This window comes from Chroicocephalus ridibundus, chromosome 2 (genome assembly GCF_963924245.1).
Source record: "Chroicocephalus ridibundus chromosome 2, bChrRid1.1, whole genome shotgun sequence".
NCBI classification, from domain to species: domain Eukaryota; kingdom Metazoa; phylum Chordata; class Aves; order Charadriiformes; family Laridae; genus Chroicocephalus; species Chroicocephalus ridibundus.
In genome coordinates this window covers 12,521,678-12,541,774 of record NC_086285.1, presented here as the reverse complement: position 1 = coordinate 12,541,774, position 20,097 = coordinate 12,521,678, and the positions used below count along the sequence as shown (strand labels likewise).

At 43.7% G+C, this 20,097-nt stretch overlaps 1 protein-coding gene across 1 annotated transcript in view; it reads left to right on the top strand.

The window, feature by feature from the left end:
- The window catches only part of ADARB2 (adenosine deaminase RNA specific B2 (inactive)), a 321,998-nt gene that overhangs the window by 239,687 nt on the left and 62,214 nt on the right, over positions 1-20,097 (top strand). Inside the window, exon 4 of the mRNA XM_063324450.1 lies at positions 16,767-16,881. Coding sequence (XP_063180520.1) covers positions 16,767-16,881 — 115 coding nt within the window. The remainder of the gene's footprint in view (positions 1-16,766; positions 16,882-20,097) is intronic.

Here is a 20,097-nt window from a genome sequence, read left to right as displayed (position 1 = left end):
CATTTCACTCTTACCAGGTCCTGAACCAGAAACAGAATCAGCTCTTGGTCTCCCTAAACCCCAGTAGGCCATTTGCTCCTTAAAACAAGTAGTCCTTAACCGGTGCTGCTGGCTGTGATGGAGGTTCATGCCCAAACACCATTTCCCAGGGGCTGCTTCCAACCAGTGATGTAGAAGTTGATGTCTGCTGTATCCTCTGTTGGGACAGCTGCGTACCTCCCCAGAGAGCTCACGGCTGTTGATTTGCCACCCACCAGTACACAAAGCAAGCAATTGCTGCTGGAGCCATGTGGTGGAAAGTGGGTGTCATCCGTCCTGCAAGGTGTGACAGCCCACGCACCCCTCCACCTTCCCGACAGGGCAATCAAGAAGGCAAAATTAGCACCTTAACCTCTTTATTTTAAATGCAGGGGCATGCAGATGGAAGGATGGGTTTGCGATGTCATCTTCTAGTTGTTGAACAACTTGTTTTATAGTTGCTTTTCACCTGTAAAGGAAATAAGTCTTCATTTTGTCTCTGTGATGCGGATTGGGACAGGCTGTCCTGTGTTGCTGATGTGCCAATTCTGTGATGGCAATGCTTCGGTTCACCACAGAGACTTACATTCTGCGGCCATTTGCAAACACAAGGGACATGATCCCTGGGGCACTTCAGGCAGACAAATGCAGGCAGAGAAACTGAGGTGCAGGTATTCAATAGCTGCTTCAACAAAATGGTGACAGCCTCTGACCAGGTCTGTCATGTCTATACCGAAAACATTTGAGACTTACGTCCTTGGCATCACATAACATAAAAGGATGAACTTGCATCCAGTTCGGGCCTGCGATGAGACTGAGCTCTTCAAAGGCCTCTAGCCATCTACCTACGCATGCTTGATACTTAAAACCCCAGGAAAATCTCAGGTTTTGCGCTTTTCTGTGGTACGACAACACGTTTTGCAAGGGCAATAAGTTCCTTCAAGTGTCTCCAAGTTTTGTACCCTGAGAGATTTCCCATCATTCTTGCCTTGAAAGACATGTTTATATCTTTTTGGTGAGAGTTTGTTCTGTGCTTCTTCTAGTTCTATTTGCACAAAAATATTAAGGACCAAATAAAAACAGTAAAGCCTGACATGCTAAAGTTTGGATAGATAAAAAAGGAATGACACTACTCCATCCCTATTAGAAGCCAGTGAGCGTTAGTCTTCCAACAGTTAAACCCTTTATGTGCTAAAGAAACCATAAAATACATGACACATGGCATAGATTCTAGCTAAACAGTTGTTGAGATGTGTTGGAAATGTCAGCTAAAAAAAGCCTCCTTAACCACCTTAATATATATAAAATGGCAGTCTACAATTTGGCATGACATATGCGCATATATATATATATAAAGTACGTGACAAAATACAGCTGTACCACATCATTTTAGCCAGCAAGGGTAAGACTTTCTTATTCTGTTTGTTTTCCAGGTCGCAGGGTCTGTGCTAATTTCATTAGCTGCTGAAACATATTTTCACTGCGTTCCAAGGACAACGTTAAGTGCACAGGGCTCCTGTTATTGGCAGTGAAAATTAATATCTAGGACATTTCAATAGGATCTGAACATTTCACTACAAAAGCATGGCAATGTGATGAATGTAGAGCTAAACGGGATTTAGGAGAGGGGATTTTATTCCATTTTCTGGTGTAAGGAAATCACTTTATTCTGATCTCTTACTACTGGTACGTATTCAGTAGCGAAACTGCAGGGATACACAACTGTTTTAATCTGCTGCTCAGAGCCGGTAGATCTGGGCTCCCTGTACAGTCAGGGGAGAGAAATAGTCCCTTATGAGAAGAGATGGCTGGGATGTGGCCATCACTCAGAGGTCTTGCATGACTCCATGGTCTGACCACTGGAAATGAGGGTAGCTACTGAAATGCTCACCTAGAAATAACAACCCCAAACATTCAAGAAAAGGTGAAAAGTACTCAGTTTCCTAAATTCACCTCTCCTAACACAGCCCTTCCTGGTGTAGCCAACTGCTGTGGGACCACTGCACTGCTTTCCATCATGGCACCCTGCCCCTAGGGACTAAGGCTTGTTATCCTTGACAGGGAGATGTTACAACTCACCACGCTGTTTGTTTCAAAGTACGTTTTAGTACCACTGATCAAGGACACAAAAATGTATGACATAACATTGCGTCCTTTCACAGCACAATCTGAATTGAGCCATCTCCTGAGTGCCCATGGAAACAGAGAAGGGATACCCCAGGAGACAGATAAAACAGACTAATATGCAGATTAGGTTGTAAGGGCATACTAGATTATAAAATGAAGTAATATGAAATATAAGGAATAAGGAATATAAGGAAGAAGAAATAAAGAAAGCCTGTGTTGGCTGTGGAGGACAAGAGACGCTGAGGTACAATTGTGTTGCCCAGCCGTGTATTACCCAGCCATTTGTCAAGATAGATGTCTTAGGGCACAACGTGGAACAACGTGGAAGTGGCGAGAAACCATCAAACAGAAGAAAGTGGATCTGTGGAGCTCGGGGATGGCTTGAAGGCGTACAGCTTCGGTGAAAGGATATTCTGGCACTTTGACACACGAACGATAGAATCACGTTTCCCAGCTCGGTGACCTTGCAGAGCACTGTCTGCATCGCAAAAAAGAAAATGTGCTCATTTTAGCTGTCACCGCTGTATGGGCAAAATATTATTATTATTACTGCATTACTTCCCAACTAACCAAATGTTAAAATGCAGTAGATCACCCCCCATTTCCCCGCCAAGAGATGTGATGGCTTTTCTTTCTTTCTCTCTCCATCTATTTTTTTCTTTTTCTTAATCAGTTTCATTTCTAAACAGAGACAGAAGTTGTTGTGTGAGTCAGACCAGCGGTACTCAACCTTGGCAAGGCAACTCAGGGCTTTTAATGTTTTGTCAGTTGTAATAAGTGAGAGCAAATATGATGCTTTTAAATTCCTGTCTGAGGTTTCCTTCCATTCACCCTGCAAAGCACAGGAGTTATATCTGCAGCACGTAACTCCCCCATGAGGATGGAATAAATGGCCGGCCAGGTCCCTGAGCATGTCCTGTGTCCGTGTTCACACACACTCGCACGCTTTCATACCCGTGCTGCTCTGAAAATAAAAAAAAATACCCACAAACCTCTGCTAGAGGAGACTGTGCCAACCTGCTTCTCACCTGTGAAAATGAACTACCCAGATTAATTACCTGACAAAGGCTGGACCACAGCTGTCAACTTAAAATGAGAGTAGTGTGTCAACGAGAAACAAAACTGAAGACATGCTGGAAGGGCTTTGTGTTCACCAGCGTTCTTTTTTTTTTTTTCCTTTCCTTTTTTCCTTTCCTTTCCTTTCCTTTCCTTTCCTTTCCTTTCCTTTCCTTTCCTTTCCTTTCCTTTCCTTTCCTTTCCTTTCCTTTCCTTTCCTTTCCTTTCCTTTCCTTTCCTTTCCTTTCCTTTCCTTTCCTTTCCTTTCCTTTCCTTTCCTTTCCTTTCCTTTCCTTTCCTTTCCTTTCCTTTCCTTTCCTTTCCTTTCCTTTCCTTCCCTTCCCTTCCCTTCCCTTCCCTTCCCTTCCCTTCCCTTCCCTTCCCTTCCCTTCCCTTCCCTTCCCTTCCCTTCCCTTCCCTTCCCTTCCCTTCCCTTCCCTTCCCTTCCCTTCCCTTCCCTTCCCTTTTTTTTTTTTCCTCTCTTCTAAGAATTTCCCAATTGTTGCTATCACCTATTATTTGTCTTGCAGTCGTACCGAGGCTCTCTGGTGCTGGAGCACACCATGTTGGGATAAACTCTGCACAGATGTGGAGCAAGTGGTGTGCAAACTTCAAAGGCTATACAATTAGAACAGAATCAGGAATCCTAACAAGGTGGATGCAGTATTAACCACTGCCACCAGTATCATGCAGATGGTGGTTAAAATGATGATAGTTGCATGAGCTTCATATTGGGTGGAGCTTTTTACTTTTCCTGATTCCCTTGGAGGACTCAGAAGTGGTACCAAAAGCGGGCAGTTTTTCTCCTGGTGTAGACCAGGCAGATGTCCTCCATGCTCGAGTTGCTGAGTGCAGGATCCGGCTGCTATCAGGGCTCGGCATGGCCACAGGGCCAGTGCTGGCCATAGCAGGGATGTTTTACTGCTCCTCCTCCCATAGGCCTAGGTCTAAAGCTGGCCAGAGATGCTATGCAGGGTGGAGGGATGGGCAGGACAGCGCTAATCCCATGGTAAGCTTGGCCATAAATTGAAGAAAGACAGTATTTTGACTACCCACTATATCAAAGAAGTCACGCTCATGGCTTCACCAAAATCTTCCCATTTTACAAATTAGAAACTGAGACAAGAGCTGACGGCGTGCCTGGCATCGGGCTGCAGGGGATCCAGGCACAGGGGCAGAAACTCAGCCCAAATCCCTGAGCCTTCACCCACCCCCTCCCCGTCAGACTCATAAATGCTTCTTTGTGCTGATTGACCGTAGTGGAAACAAGACTAAGGGGTGCTGCAGTTTGAAGCCTACATACAGACTCAGGAAGAGTCCTGATCCTTCCTATAGCTGAAATATTTGCAATGCCGGCAAGGGCGACCGAGAGTCAGCAGTGAGTGCGTAAATCACTGCTCAGCCTGGAGCCGCCTGAACTGCTACTCCATCCGTTACACCTCCAGTTGTTTGCAAAGCCTTTCTCCACCCAGGGGGAATTTTCAGTCAGATGCATGTAGAAATTCTCAGATTAATTTGATTGGGGGGGGGGGGGAGGAGGTAGGGGGATTTGAGTGAGGGGTTTTTTTGTTTGTGTTTATTTCTCCCCTCCGAGCTGCCTTTCATTGCGCATTTACTAGTTCTGGAAGACAACACCCTGCTGACACTTAGAGAAGCATCAGTGAATAAAGTCTGTTGTACAGGCTGCAAAGCCATCTGGACTTTCTACTGAAAAGGTTGGACATGGTTTTAGGCAAGATTTTATCACATCTGAAAAAAAAAATAACTTCTGCACTCAGTACCTCTTCCAAGGTTGATGTCAGATATTTTTTTTTCTTTTGTCGGTTGCAAAACAAAAAAATTGACAAACAGTTGGAAGGCAGTAAGGATGGAGATATAAATCTCCAGAGGAAGCTTTGTCAAAGGTAGTGGAGTATAAACAAAAAATAAATTAGTTTTGGTGTTATCAGAAACTGGACAGACTTTGATTTGTATAATAGTTTGTCTGGTTTTCCAGACCACCTAGACAATGCTTCTGTGAGGCTCAGCACAGATTCACTTGACAGAAGAGGTGGGGGAAATGGTAAAACACAGGAGGAGAAGGGATGAGGAAAGACAAGAAGACGAAGGTGCAATGGCAGACAGCTTTGAAATCCTTTGCATTTTTGCTTTTATTATTTTCGGGGGCTATGAGTGGCAAGTTTTACTTTGCTGTCCATATTATTCAGCTCTTGAGTCCAAGAATTTTGTGTAGCCCTTGCATGCTACAACCTCCCCAGGTTTTGGCAGGCCAGTTCTGTGCACTGAAAAGGGTAGCGCAAGGCTTGTGTGCCAGCTCCTCCTTGCTGAGGAGCCCCGTGAGCAGAGCAGGAGAGAGGAACATGCGGGACGTGATTTACTGGAGTGCCCCTTAGGTTATGTGCATCTTAGCAAGGAGCTAACATCCAGCAATTACCTTAAAAACACAGATTGGCGACACAGTTTTATATATTCTGAGAGCTGGGTATGAAGTTGGTTATTCCTTTTCTCTCTGGAATTGCTGTCTGAACTTGGGGAGATTCTTTCTTACCCCATGGCCGTACATGGAATCCCAGACATGTAATACCAGACACCTTAGAGATCCTCAGAGGTATCCTTCCAGAGGTATGGTGTGCTGATAAAAGAAATTTATTCATATTATGCCTTTTTTTTTGCTGTAAGCTAAGAATTGCACATTCTATTTCTTGTCTTTTACACTGACTTACCTGAGCAAAATATTAAAGCTAGTTGTCTTTCAATTTAATCATCGGTTATATAGGAACAAATATATTTACCTGTATGACATGAATTTTATAGGGTTTGGTCAATTTGTAGGTAAACTGATTTGAGATTTTTGTGTGAATAGCTAAAAAAGTCGAAATAATTGGTTTTGAATTGAATTACTGGGTTTATCCACTTATTCTTTGTCTTTTTCTTCCCAAGAAGCTCTTCTTTTATTGCCCACAGTGAATAAATCACTTAAAGCAACTGTCCCATGATGAGGAAGTTTTATTAAAGACTTTTATTTGCCATAAGAAATCTGAGCTGTAAGTGAAAGCTGTAACGTTGCACTCAACTGTGTCCAGATCCCTTCCACCACTCTCACGGGGACGGTCCCAAGGGAAGATCATCTTGTGGAGGGCAGCCCACACAGTCCTGCTCCACGGTCTCCTGGCCGCACGCTCAATCCTTCCCTGGGCTCTTGCTTAAAGACAGCTCTGCTGAGGTTTTGCCCAGGGGTTGTCACAGGGTTTAATAAGGCCATTCCCAGGTTCCAGGTGTGGACACCTGTTTAGGAGTTTCTTGACTGGAGATGGAGGGGAAGGTGACGGGGAAGTGATATTTGGGTTTTAGAACATGGGCTAAAACTAATGCTGAATTTTTAGCTTCAGATGCAGGTTCTCAGCAGATATGAAACAGGAAAACTCTTTCTTAATTTCGGAAAAGTTATGTTAATTACTTCTGTTTGTCCAGTAAGGGACAGTAAGTCAGGAAGAGACTGGTTTTAGCCCTGGCCCCAGGCACACACCAGTCCCAAATGGCTGTGTTGGGTGTCTCAGTGGCAATCTGGATTCAGCAGAAATCACAGTTCTGCCTCTCCTGGCACAAAGCCACTGTAGATGATGAGAACTGTCCCTGCTAATTACACATTTGAGGAGAAGCCCAGAGAAGGGTAACATGAAATGTAGATTGCCTTGCCACCCCTCCCAGCCAAGGGAAAGGTTGTTAGCAAGGTTACATCCGGATTTCGAGAATCATTACAGCAAATGACAGCAAGATCTTTAACAACAAGAAAGGAAAAATCCCAATGTCAGTATAGTAATTGCCACACAGTGTGTTACATGCCTTGCTCTGCAGCAATTGAGAAAGTTGAATCGTGCAGTGCCTTGCTGGGATCAGCAGTTCAGAATAGATTAAATTTGTTTTGGACACTGCCTGCACCCTGCTTTATCTAACAAAGCATATGTGTGATGGGGAAGGCTCTTAATAGCACAGCTTCTTAATGAGAACTATAAACACACAGGCGTAGATTTTCAAAGTGATGCTCAAGGGATTTGAGCAAGCACTGCTGTCTCCCTGCTTTGAACATTTACCCAAGAGCTGCTAACTGGTTAGGCTTCGGGAAGAGACTGGACCTCGAACAGCCAAGAGTATTGTATGTGACGAGCGTTTTGCCACCGTTAGTTTCCAAAGGATATTCATTTTAATGCACCTAAGAAAGATAAAGTGAGGAAACAGAAAACTGAAAGGACATTTCTCAGATAAAGCATTGGTTTTATTAAAGAGAAACGGCTCATAATATGAATCTAAAATCTAGTTTTTTATAGAGAGCATAAAAGCCTTTTTACAGAGTTAGCCGTTCTTAGGCACTGGTGGTGTTATAGAGCTTTTATCTAGTTAAAGAAAACCCATTCGTGCTAATTTAATATCTGTAGCGTGCAACAGCTTGACACCTGAGGCTTGTCCTAAAGCAGGCACAAGGCTGCAAAGCGAACACTACTTCATTGTTTTGAATTATTCAGCACTTGCAGCCAACCTTATGTGTGCCTCTGTAGGAAGAAGGCTTTTGGGTTAAGGATCAGTAAAAGAAAAGAAAAACGGCAAACAACCAACCCCTCCTTTCTGGCGTTTGTTAGCAGGTGCAGTATTGACTTCAAGAATGATTCTGCAAAATTGGTATGGACATTCTTCATTACCGGAGCGATAAATGCAGAGCTGTTCTCAGAAGAAGCAGAGCTGGAAACTGAGCGTGGCCTCCTTTAGGGAACAACTGTTCATGTCGGTGGAAAAGCTTGTTTCCTCTAAATTCATTGAAATGGTACTTATTGGTAGCATCTTTTTAGAGCAAGATGAATGCAGACAGCAATGAATCAACCTCAAAGAGAGGGGCTCATCTGTTAGCATCCTAACATTAACACACTAATGTGAATTTAAAGATTCTAATTAAACCTACATACAAAATGTTTTCCTACTAAATAGAAAACCGTACTTTTTGGAGGAGCTGGGGCATTTGGATTTGACAGCATTTCCTTTTTCAATAGTATGCTTATTTTATGTGTTCTATTTTCTTTCAGTCACTCCGGGGGGTTCTGAAACAAATAAAAAGATACATTATATTGTTTGATTGATTCCCTGTAGTCAAGGGATATATTGAGAAAACACAACAATTTTTTTTTCACTAGGCTCTTAGAATAAATTACTGTTTGATCTTTGTACTTCCTACTGTTGTGACAAATTTCTTTTGAGATATTTAACATTGATTAATCTCATTTACAGGATAACATAGTAGTACCTATGTGCAAATTCAGAAGCTTTTTCCTTGCAGCAGAACTCACATCACAGCTATCAGTTTCTAAATTTGTCCATCCCTCTCCAAATGCCCCAATAAAACTTGGTTCTACCCCTCATTTCAAACCTGATATTTGCCTGAAAAAATTCAACATTTTAAGAAAAAATTCTACGAACAGTGACACAGTACCTTTTTGCCATTCATGACTGAAAATCTCACTGAAGAGGTTTTAAAAAAATTTACTGGGAGACCTTTGGATTCCCTAGTAAAAAAGTTTCAGACACAGTGAAGGACTTCTGGCTTGCATTTAGCCACTCAGGAAACACCAAGTGAGAAGCCCACTGTAGTCTTCGATCATTGCTGAAGCATATGCTGGATATATGAACAATTCATCAAAATCTGATAAAATAGTTTTTAGCAGACCTCCCATTTATTAGAACAGGGTCAAACCGAACACCCAAAGAAGTCATTGGGAAACTTCCCAGGCATAAAGGTACTGAGATCCACCAAATACAGACCTTAACAAACCCTCCCATTCTACCTTTATCTCATCTGATTTTCTCTGTGCATGCTGTATCCTCCCAACCCCAGTGCAGGGGATGGCTATCATTTTCATAAAGCCATAGCTTTACTGGGAAACCCAAAAAACAAGTGGGTGGAAGAAGGAATTTTCTATTCTGACTCCAATTCTGGGGTCTTTAGGGGCATTTTGCCATTCTTTCATCCGCCACACAGGGACAATCTTCAAACCCTGCCTCATGCAGCAGCCAGCAGAGTGCTGATATTTAGTAAATGATCACTAATGATATAAGCAATGGCGTGGAGGCAAATATGTTTTGTGGGGCCTGGAAATGAGCAGAGCAATCAGCCTCCAGCCGGGGTGAGGGGAGGAGAGGGAAGTAGCCAGCAAACAGTCGCTCTGAAACCAGGAGCCCATTGCACACTCCGGACAAGTTGGCCAAGTCAGCCAAGGTCAGCCAAGCCACTGCGGAGCCTTCAGGAATGCAGACCAAATTCGGGACATTTGATGATTACAGAAATAAGGACTATGAACAGATGGGGGAGGGGTAGGGGGGTTGGTGAAAGTGATTCTTTTGATTGAATCAATAGGAGCCGTTGATCTTCCCCATCAATCTTGATAAGAAAACAGTGAGGATATTCAGTGTCAGAAGTCGGCTGTTGGAGTTTCCATTAGAAGCTCAGTGTGGGAATGTCCTCCCAGCTGCTGCCTGTGCAGCACGTGCCCAATCCCCTCTGAGAAGCGTGAATGAGAAGACCTCTCCGAACCAGGATGCACACAGGATATACGAACGCGGTCAGCTGAAATGAAAACATAGAGCCAGACAAAATAAAACCACGTCCATCTAAGATAAAACAAAGCCCACATACGCTGGCCCTGAGGGATAAGCCAAAACCAGACATAATGATCAATACTGTAGGAGTTATGATCAGAGAGAAATAATTACAGCACATCTCAAGGAAAGAACCACAATGAATTCCCTGGCAGTGCCTTGTTCTTTGAGTAATACTCTGTAAATGCCTGTGCATGCTGAAGGGAGGCTGAGTTATGAGGGGCTGTGGACTGCAGCCTCCAGTCTGGCTGCAGAAGTCCTTGCATGACCCTGCTTGGAGAGTCTCACCACTGTCAAGTGCCATTTGCCTCACAGTTCCCTTGAGGGGTGGGTAAAAATCGTCCCCCTTTTACCGCTGGAGAAGTGGAGCTCATGGCAAAGCCGGGGTTTGCACAGGGGTTGCCAGGAATCAGGGCAAGGAATGAACCCAGCCTGCAACCCCCTGCCTGCATCCCGCTGCCCTCCTTCCTTCCACGGGCCATCCCTGCCTGGCCGTTCCTCTAGGGCCTCATTCAGCCCTTTCCACCATGCTGGGGGAGCTCCTGGTGTTAAATGGATGCTAGAAGACTGATGGTGGAGGGCAGCCCACAACGCTGGGCTATTTCTCTTCTCAAGGCTAAACCCTGAAGATGATGTAGTACCTGGGAAGAGCCTGACTAATTCATTGGCTCGAGGGTACAATCACTTAGCGATGAATCTCCAGCTAGCTACAGCAAACTTATTTACAAGCCTGGGAAAAAGTGTGTTGTGTAGCAAATTGCTACACACCCTGACCAGGAGCAGCACTTCGAGATTGATATTCTCCGTGCCGCGTTTTCCTCCCCTCCCATTTAGACAGTGAGTGTTCTCCATAGGAAAAAATACAAACTCCCACTGTCAACGAGTGCGTTTTTCCCCCTCGTCCAGTACAAAGACCCAGGTGTGCATCTCCTTTTATCTGTGAAGGGAGTTGTGAACTTAATTCAACCCGATCCCCATTCATTGTGTTCAACATTTACCCCCCAAATGTCAATAATTTTCTAGAAAATAAAGTACTTGGGAGACAGGAGAAACAGAGCTCTTGGTGATATCTGTATAGCAGAATATTTCTTCCCATCCATATGCAAATCTAACCTTTTTGATATTTCAACCCTATAAACCCTAAGACAGGATTTCAATAGAAAATGTTTACTAAAGGCTTTCTCCTTTATAATCTATTGATTTTAATATCCTTACTACTCCTGTTGAATGTCAGTTTTACCCTGAAGACTCCCATTGCAAACTTGAACACATTTAATTATTTATACCATTTGAAATATTAGTGCCACGAAATGACTAAAAGTTTTTGGTTCTGTAATGCTATGATCTAAAGTTTGATTTTCCTTTGTGAATAACACAAGTAATTTGATATGGTAATCAAGGACAGATGAATACTTCAGACAACACAGTGCAGTTTTAATAGCAATGACATCTATTTTTCATTTTTCCAGCCTCCTTGTATATGTTAAAATACAGCTCTTTAGGTATTGCAGGATCTCACAGTCTTTTTTCACAGTGAAAATTTTAGCATTATGTTTTCTTTCATCTGCCAGGCACCTGCACGAGTAACTGTTGCTTCCACCAGTGACAGTAGGTATTTAGGCACTGTTCATGGCTTGAGTGCAACCGAGAGCAGATCTGCCCCTTGGTGTGGGCCTAGTAGTCTTATTTGCCTTACTCATATCACTGACTGCATTAATAAGGCCGAGCAAAGTTTTGATCTCAAAGAAATTTTCTCTGAGACAAAAGTTTGTACAGAAAAATCTAAGTGAGGACTTGTGAAAGCTAAGATTTTGATAGCAGGGGAATGAAAGCAGGGGATTTGAAAGAAACTCAGCACCTGGAAGGTCAGTTCTTCTGGAAAGTTGTGGTTTTTCCTCCCAACAAAGCCGGCATGGGCAAGGTCACCCTGCCCAGCCAGGGCACGGGCAAGCTTGAATTCCCAACTTTGCCAGTTGAGCCTTACCTGGAGGACCTTTGATTCAGGCATGCTTCCACTGGCTTCAGTGGCGTTTTTGCACCAGACCCCGGTTTTCCAAGGGGATTAAAACCCTAAGCATAAGTCCCTCCTTGGTCCAGCACTCAAAGAGTATTTGAGGATTTATTTTCTTATGTGCCTTGGTAAACGTTTTCAGAGTTCTGACTGTCCGTATCTTTTTATTTCTTTCTCTTCTGTCCCCTTGCCCCAGGCTGCTATTTCTCTGCCATCGGGTGATCAGTGCAATTGCATGCACCTCTATTAATTGCACTGAATTTCTTTCACAAGGAATGTTTCTACTCTTTTTTTCCCCCCATCTTCTCAAATTTTCCCTTTTTCTACTACCAACCCGATAGTTGTTCAGAAGCTGCCAAGATGTATTTGGCTCTCGTATTTACTCCAGATGGAGACTTTTATTTTCACTCATATCTGGCAGTATGAACTGTGGTATCACCGAACACAACTTTTCTCTCAGATTAATTGTTTTGATAATAGACAATAACAAAGGAATGGTTCCTTTTGTGTATGGTTTTTAAGTTATTTCTAGTGGCAGACAATATAGCCTAGCCTGTATCCCAAAAGTGCAACCAGGCTCACAATAGCCATCAGTAGTTGAATTTTTATGGTTTATAGCCTATCGGGAATGATCATCTGGATATGTATCTCTTAATAGCCTAGGATTATTGTTTAACAGTAAAGCAAGAAAATCTCTGTAATGGTTCTAAACTGAGCAGGGGTAAATGTACCAACTCTGATCTCCACTGTATCTGTCCTGCATGCATTAGATATATTTGTAACCAGTTTTGTTGTTGTAAAAACATTGAAATCCAGTCTAAAGACTATATAGACAGAAATGCTGTCACTGATTTCATTCATAGAATCATAGAATCACAGAGTGGTTTGGGTTGGAAGGGAACCCTAAAGATCACCTAGTTCCAACCCCCCTGCCGTGGGCAGGGACACCTCCCACTAGACCAGGCTGCTCAAAGCCCCATCCAGCCTGGCCTTGAACACCTCCAGGGATGGGGCAGCCACAGCTTCTCTGGCCAGCCTGTTCCAGTGCCTCACCACCCTCACAGTAAAGAATTTCTTCCTAATATCCAATCTAAATCTCCCCTCTTTCAGTTTGAAACCATCCCCCCTCATCCTATCGCTCCACTCCCTGATAAAGAGCCCCTCCCCATCCTTCCTGTAGGCCCCCTTTGGGTACTGGAAGGCTGCAATAAGGTCTCCCTGCAGCCTTCCCTTCTCCATGCTGAATAACCCCAACTCTCTCAGCCTGTCCTCACAGGAGAAGTGCTCCAGCCCTCTGATCATCTTCATGGCCCTCTGCTGGACTCGCTCTAACAGGTCCATGTCCTTCTTGTGGTGAGAACTCCAGAGCTTCACGCAGTACTCCAGGTGGGGTCTCACCAGAGCGGAGTAGAGGGGCAGAATCACCTAATGGTGCACATGGATGGACTGGGCCAAACAGCTGCCGTGGCATGTGTTGGAGAGGAAGGCAGCACTCTACACCTCTTGTAACTTATGGGTATAGGTCAGAAATCTAACCTCATACTCAGCTCTGACACGGGGCCAGCTTTCAAGGATGGATTATTCAAGGCCCTACAATTACGCTGCATTACATGCATCAGTCCTCGGGGTATCATATCCCTTACAGGGCTGAGCAGTCCATCTATTGACTTCTTATTTTTCTCCATCTGCTAAAATAGACTGCTCCTTTTCCTCCTTTCCATTGTACTTTGAAATATCCATTTGAAAACCTGGGGCAATATGAAGCCTGTAAATGACCTCTCAGATTTGACACTATGTTTCTGGTTGTTTTTCCTGCATCCTACCTGTATTCATGTCTGTCACTCCTTTGCTTCTATTAATTTCACTGGCATCGTTTTAGGCAATGGATTCAAGACAAAAAATATTCGCCTGACTTATTTTAGCTAAGAGGCTTCACATTTAATGGATTTGCTGTTCTTTAATGTCCCAGGTCACTCCTTGAGATCAGCAAATGCCGAATTCCTTATCGTCCCCAAATGTTATCTGAAGTCATGTCGTTATTTTGCCTTTAGTGAGACTCTTTGCACTCTGGCTTTGGAACCTACTGCCAAATGAAGTAAAGAAAGCTCTGACTGTGGGGATTTCTAAATCCAAAGTTAAAAGTTATTTGTTCTATTTAGCATTTTTAAAACGATTCTTTTAGGAATTGTATGTGCCTCTAAGCTAATTAACTCTTAATGAGTGCAAAATGCCCTGGGATGCAGATTTGGAGGGTTCTCTAGAAATGCAGGCATGGATTGGACTGCAGTACTGCAGTAGATGAAATTTATGATTTGATTCTTTTTTTAAATGATGGTGCAGATAGTTTTATTGAGATACTCTTTTTTTCTTCTTCTTCTTCTTCTTTATTTCTAGTCTAAATAAAGCTGATCAGATTTTCAGTTCACCATATGGGACCCAGTTATATCAGTCCTGCAAATACACTTTAGTTTTCCGTTATGGATGAAGTCACTCTTCAGTAGGGAAAACAAGTTTAGGAGCAAACTTTCATATTATGAAAGACAGGCAGTGTTCCAGCGCTGAGCACTTAGCCAGAGCATCAGGAAATCAGAACACCTGGCTGTGCCCAGCTCCATGCTATTCCCCTGGACCAGTCCCTCACCCTTTTAGTGCCTTCACTCATTCATCTGTAAAGCGACTATAATTGCATTTATATCACAAGGGTGCCCTGATGCTTGACAAATGAGAATTGACCCAAAATTCATCCTTCAGAAGCTCTGTATGAGCAATACTTTGCTCACATGGTGGTTGTGGACAATTAGATTAGAAGAGGTATAAACGCAGTCAAAGTGAAATTCCATTTAGGAACTGTCAAACTGTTCTTGATAATTTTTCTTAGTTTTCATCTAATTCTAGCATAGAATTTTGCATGCATCTCCCAGAAAGGGTTATATGCCTCTTTCCTTCTTTTGCAACAAGCCAGTGTATTTTATTCTATGTTACATTAAACTGTCTTTTTGGGCAAATGGTTTGTTCCCAGAGCAATACCTTGGAAAGCTGCATTTGGCAAAACAAAGAAAAATTAGTATGTCAAAGACAACCTATTTGAGCAAATTGCAATCACTCGCAAGGATTTTCCATGGAAAAAATATTCCAGGTTTTATGAAAAGGGTGTTGCCGGTTTGTTGTCATGATTTATTTAATTGGATTTTTTATATTTGCTATAATAATGTTTAAAAATTAATCTGACTTTCTGCAGCAAACTGTAGAAACATATGGTATACAGCCCGCAGAGGCTCTCAGTGGCAGTAGTACTACTGATAATATTTGTGAATTAGAATCTGCTTTTCTCTGAAAAATAGCTGTGTGTTCTCCCAATTTAAAATACTGTGTTTTCGCCAACACGTTTTCATCAACATTAACAGTTTGGGGGGGGGGGGGGGGGGAAGGGTATGATCTTCTTAAATACATTTCCTTACTTCTGCATGGCTCTGGATCTTTCAGGGTGAGGGAGGCTGAATATCAGAGTCAGCCTCACCTCCACGTGTGCCATGAACCCATTTAAAGAAACCGGGTGAATCCAAAGGGACCTGTTTTACTGGGACCTCCCCAGGTAGCTTAGCCCAGCACCAGGAGAAAGACTGGAATTGTTGCTTGGTCGAGCCGCTTTTCCTAACAAAGATACGATCACTCGGGGCTAACCAGACTGCTGGATGCCAGGAGGTCTCCTGTCATCACCCCAGAGTAAGATCTAGTCCCCGGGAACTGCTCCCAGAAGGATTTGTATGTACAGCTTGGCTTCCCACAGGAAATCATGCAGCTCAAATGAAAAAAAAGAAAAAAATCCTTTGGCTCTTACTTTTATATGTTCAAACTTGCAAAGCACTTTAGGAGCAACTCATGCTCACAAACAGTGTTTCTCTGACTTATCTCTAATGTATGCTTGAAAGGCTCTGAGCCAAACAAAGTGCAGAGATTAAGTAAATGAAAAGATACTAAACTTTGCAGCAGGGAAATGGTCCAAGGAGTGGTGTTCTCAGGAGCACCAGAGCTGGTTTAGCTTCATATGCATCCATATGCAGTGTGCAGAATTCACTTTTAGACCTTTTACCCAGCTTGGCTTCCGTTATCGGCTTCCCAAGGCTCTCCTGGTGACTGGACTCACTCAGACCTGGGGGTTCAGACCACACAGCCTCTAGAGCCCAGTCCATGGGAAAATTCGACCTATCAACAAAGCTGTTGTGCACAGGGGGAGACCCGTCAAACCAGTCTTCAGCACTACCGCACACCAGTGAACTCGTGCAACCAACATCTTTGGTAGATTGTTCCCCTTCCCTTCCTCCCAGTGGCTGTCGAGGTGGAAGCAAGGCAGACCATGGTACTCCTCTGACAGCATTAAATATAGCCCAGATTAGTGAGCTGATCATTTTATCTCAGTAGCTGTGAGTCATTAAAAACTCACCTTGAATACAGAAATAGGTGGTCTTTACGTATAACCCAGGCCTCAGCTCAGCTCTTAGGCTTCAGTGGGGTAATGGAAGTCTTCAGTGGGCTCATGGAACTGAGCGGTTTTGTGAGAAATGCGTCCACCTCTTCAGCTCACAACAATAAAATGCTTTAAGGACCAACAAATTTTCTTTGAACTGATTCTGGACCAAGGTCTTGGAGGCTGAAAAAAGTCAATCTTGAAATCTTCTCCCTTTACCACTAATCCTAGTCAATATGGGTCTCTAGCTTTAATTCATTTCATTTGGCCATTTCTGAGGGTGATGTGGGTAGTCGACAGAGAAATAATCCTTTTATCTTTGCTTAAGTAGGTGGTGTCTAATTCTAAAAGGGACCTCTCAGCAGTTGACAGCAGGTGACTAATCTGCAGAAACGCCCAAGTGCCTCAATCAAAGAAAGTGAAAAAATTCTTTCTGACTGTCTCTTTCAGGATTTTGCCGATTCCATATACCAAATGGTTGCACAGAAGTTCCAGGAGCTGACAGACAATTTCACTTCCATGCATGCACGCCACAAAACTCTTGCAAGCATTGTGATGACCAACGGTAAGATATCCTCTCATTTATTTTCCTCTGGCATTTTTCGTGACTAAATAATACATTATTTACCTGGTCCACAGTATTGAAGGATGCCTTTACTCCCACACCGAAAAATAAATAGTAATGCGGAGAAAAGAAGCATTAAATATTTACACCTCAGGTAAGTTCACACAAAAAATATTGGCAACAGAGGTAAAGATTTATTCATAAATATGTCCTTACATTGCTTTCTTTACAGGGCAAAATACAGACCTGCCTGATTTTGCATTTCCTGATAGATGGGGTAGTTTTAATTATCAATAAGAACTTGTATTATTTATTAATTGCTTTTTTAGATCTGGAAACACCGAGTTCTTGTTGTACAAGGCTACCATAAACCTTGTTTTAGATAGACAATAAAAGCAAATCTTGGCCCATTTCCTTTCCAATCAAAAGAAACAAAACCCAGGGTTTGCATAGTTTTAATTCTGCTCTGCTCTAACTGTGGGAAATACTTATCAGCAGGACGAAAATTTTATATTCATCCCGTTAAGACTTAACTGATGGACATATACTATACAGAAATCTTTAGCCCTTTGATGAAACTGTTGCATAGATGGTCTTTCTTTTTTGTGAGCACACCTCAGTTGGGGTACCTGAGTATTTATGAGGATGTCAGCGGTGGAGATGCTGCCATAAACTTCCTTCTCATTCAGACGCATGGAGCAATTGATTGAGTTTAGAAATGAGAGGATAAACTCAGAGGGAAGAGGCATGTATAATTCATCTAGGCTTGTCTTACTCCTTCCTTTCAACAATTACATTAGCTGGATTCAATAGGGACATTTGTGAATATTGCGAGGCAACAGGATGGAGACAGGATTATCTGCTGGATCTTTTCCAACCACAGAAACTAAATACAGCTAAGAGTTCTGTGCAGAGTAACTTACTCTCCTCCTTTCTGATGTGAAAATATTGAGAAAGCCTCTCCTGAAATTAGAAGTAGAGAAGTTGACCTAAAAGTCTTTTCCACCTCTGACTGGAACTGAACTTTCCTCAGCTGAATTTGTTATTATTATGCTTAATCTGCTTTGATTTGTCATCTTTGAAAGGTCCTGGAGAACAGGCGAGGTGCCTGAGGACTGGAGGAAAGCCAACATCACTCCAGTCTTCAAAAAAGGCAAGAAGGGGGAGCCGGGAAGTGACCTACAGGCCGGTCAGCCTCACCTCCATCCCTGGAAAGATGATGGAACAGCTCGTTCTGGGCATCATCTCAAGGCATGTGGAGGAAAAGAAAGCTATCAGAAGTACTCAACATGGATTCACCAAGGGGAAATCATGTCTGACTAATCTGATAGCCTTCTATGATGGCATGACTGGATGGATAGATGAGGGGAGGGCGGTAGATGTGGCCTACCTTGACTTAAGCAAGGCGTTCAACACGGTCTCCCACAGCATCCTCATAGGGAAGCTTAGGAAGAGTGGGCTTGATGAATGGACAGTAAGGTGGATAGATAACTGCTTGAAAGACAGAGCTCAGAGGGTCATGATTAGGGACACAGAGTCTAGTTGGAGGTCAGTGACGAGTGGTGTTCCCCAGGGGTCAGTACTGGGTCCAGTCCTCTTCAATATATTCATCAATGACCTGGCTGAGGGGATAGAGTGCACCCTCAGCAAGTTCACCAATGACACAAAGCTGGGAGGGGTGGCTGACACACCGGAAGGCTGTGCCGCCATACAGAGAGACCTGGACAGGTTGGAGACCTGGGCAAAGAGGAACCTTATGAAATTCAATAAGGGCAAGTGTAGGGTGCTGCACCTGGGGAGGAGTAACCCCATGCACCAGTACAGGTTGGACGCTGACCTGCTGGAGAGCAGCTCAGCTGAAAGAGACCTGGGAGTCCTGGTGGACAACAGGATGACCATGAGCCAGCAATGTGCCCTCGTGGCCAAGAAGGCCAATGGCATCCTGGGGTGCATCAAGAAGAGTGTGGCCAGCAGGTCGAGGGAGGTCATCCTCCCCCTCTACTCTGCCTTGGTGAGGCCACACCTGGAGTATTGTGTCCAGTTCTGGGCTCCCCGGTTCAAGAAGGACAGGGAACTGCTGGAGAGGGTGCAGCAAAGGGCTACAAGGATGATTAGGGGACTGGAACACCTCTCTTATGAGGAAAGGCTGACGGATTTGGGTCTCTTCAGTCTGGAAAAAAGATGGCTGAGGGGGGACCTTATCAACACTTACAAATACCTAAAGGGTGGGTGTCAGGAGGATGGGGCCAGGCTCTTTTCAGTGGTGCCGGGGGACAGGACAAGAGGTAATGGGCACAGACTTGAGCATAGGAAGTTCCACCTAAACGTGAGGAGGAACTTCTTTACCCTGAGGGTGGCAGAGCACTGGAACAGGCTGCCCAGAGAGGTGGTAGAGTCTCCAACTCTGGAGACATTCAAAACCCGCCTGGACGCGTTCCTGTGCAACCTGCTCTGGGTGACCCTGCTCTGGCAGGGGGGTTGGGCTAGATGATCTCCAGAGGTCCCTTCCAATCCTATGATTCTATGATTTTGTATACTACTTTAGGATCTGGGATAATGGATGAGACTTCCATTTTTTAAGTGCTGCAAAGGCACAATGTTGTACAAACACAAAACACGGTGTATAAATGCTATAAGACCACAGGAGACATATCTAGTACCAAGAAAAATAAAAGGGAGAGTGTGACTGACTGGGATGTGAAAGATGCACACTAGACCCAGCTACCTTGTCACAGTCAGATTTCTTGACTGTGGCACTCATCGTATGTAAACAAAGTGGTATGATTTATTTAGAGGAGCCCTTTCCAAAGAGGACCATAAGGAAGAAAGCTTAAATACACCTTGTGTAAGTAGTTAAGTTACAAGAGCCAAGAATTGTTGCTCTAACGACTTTTCAAGGGGAGACTGTACCCAGCTCAGTGTCCCTGTTCAGTTTTCTTACACTCAGTGTTTTCCCTGTAAGAATTCCATCCCATTCCTACCTTGCCAAGGTACAGTCTCTCCATCTTTTAGTCCAGATCTAGACTTGCTTTAAAAAGCATGATGGAGCCAATGCAGCCTTGTTGCTGTATGACCAAAGAAGCAGTCTGTGGTGGGTTGACCCTGGCTGGACTCCAGGTGCCCAACAAAGTCATTCTATCACTCCCTTCCTCAGGTGGACATGGGAGAGAAAACATAACAAAAGGCTCATGTGTCGAGATAAGGACAGAGAAATCA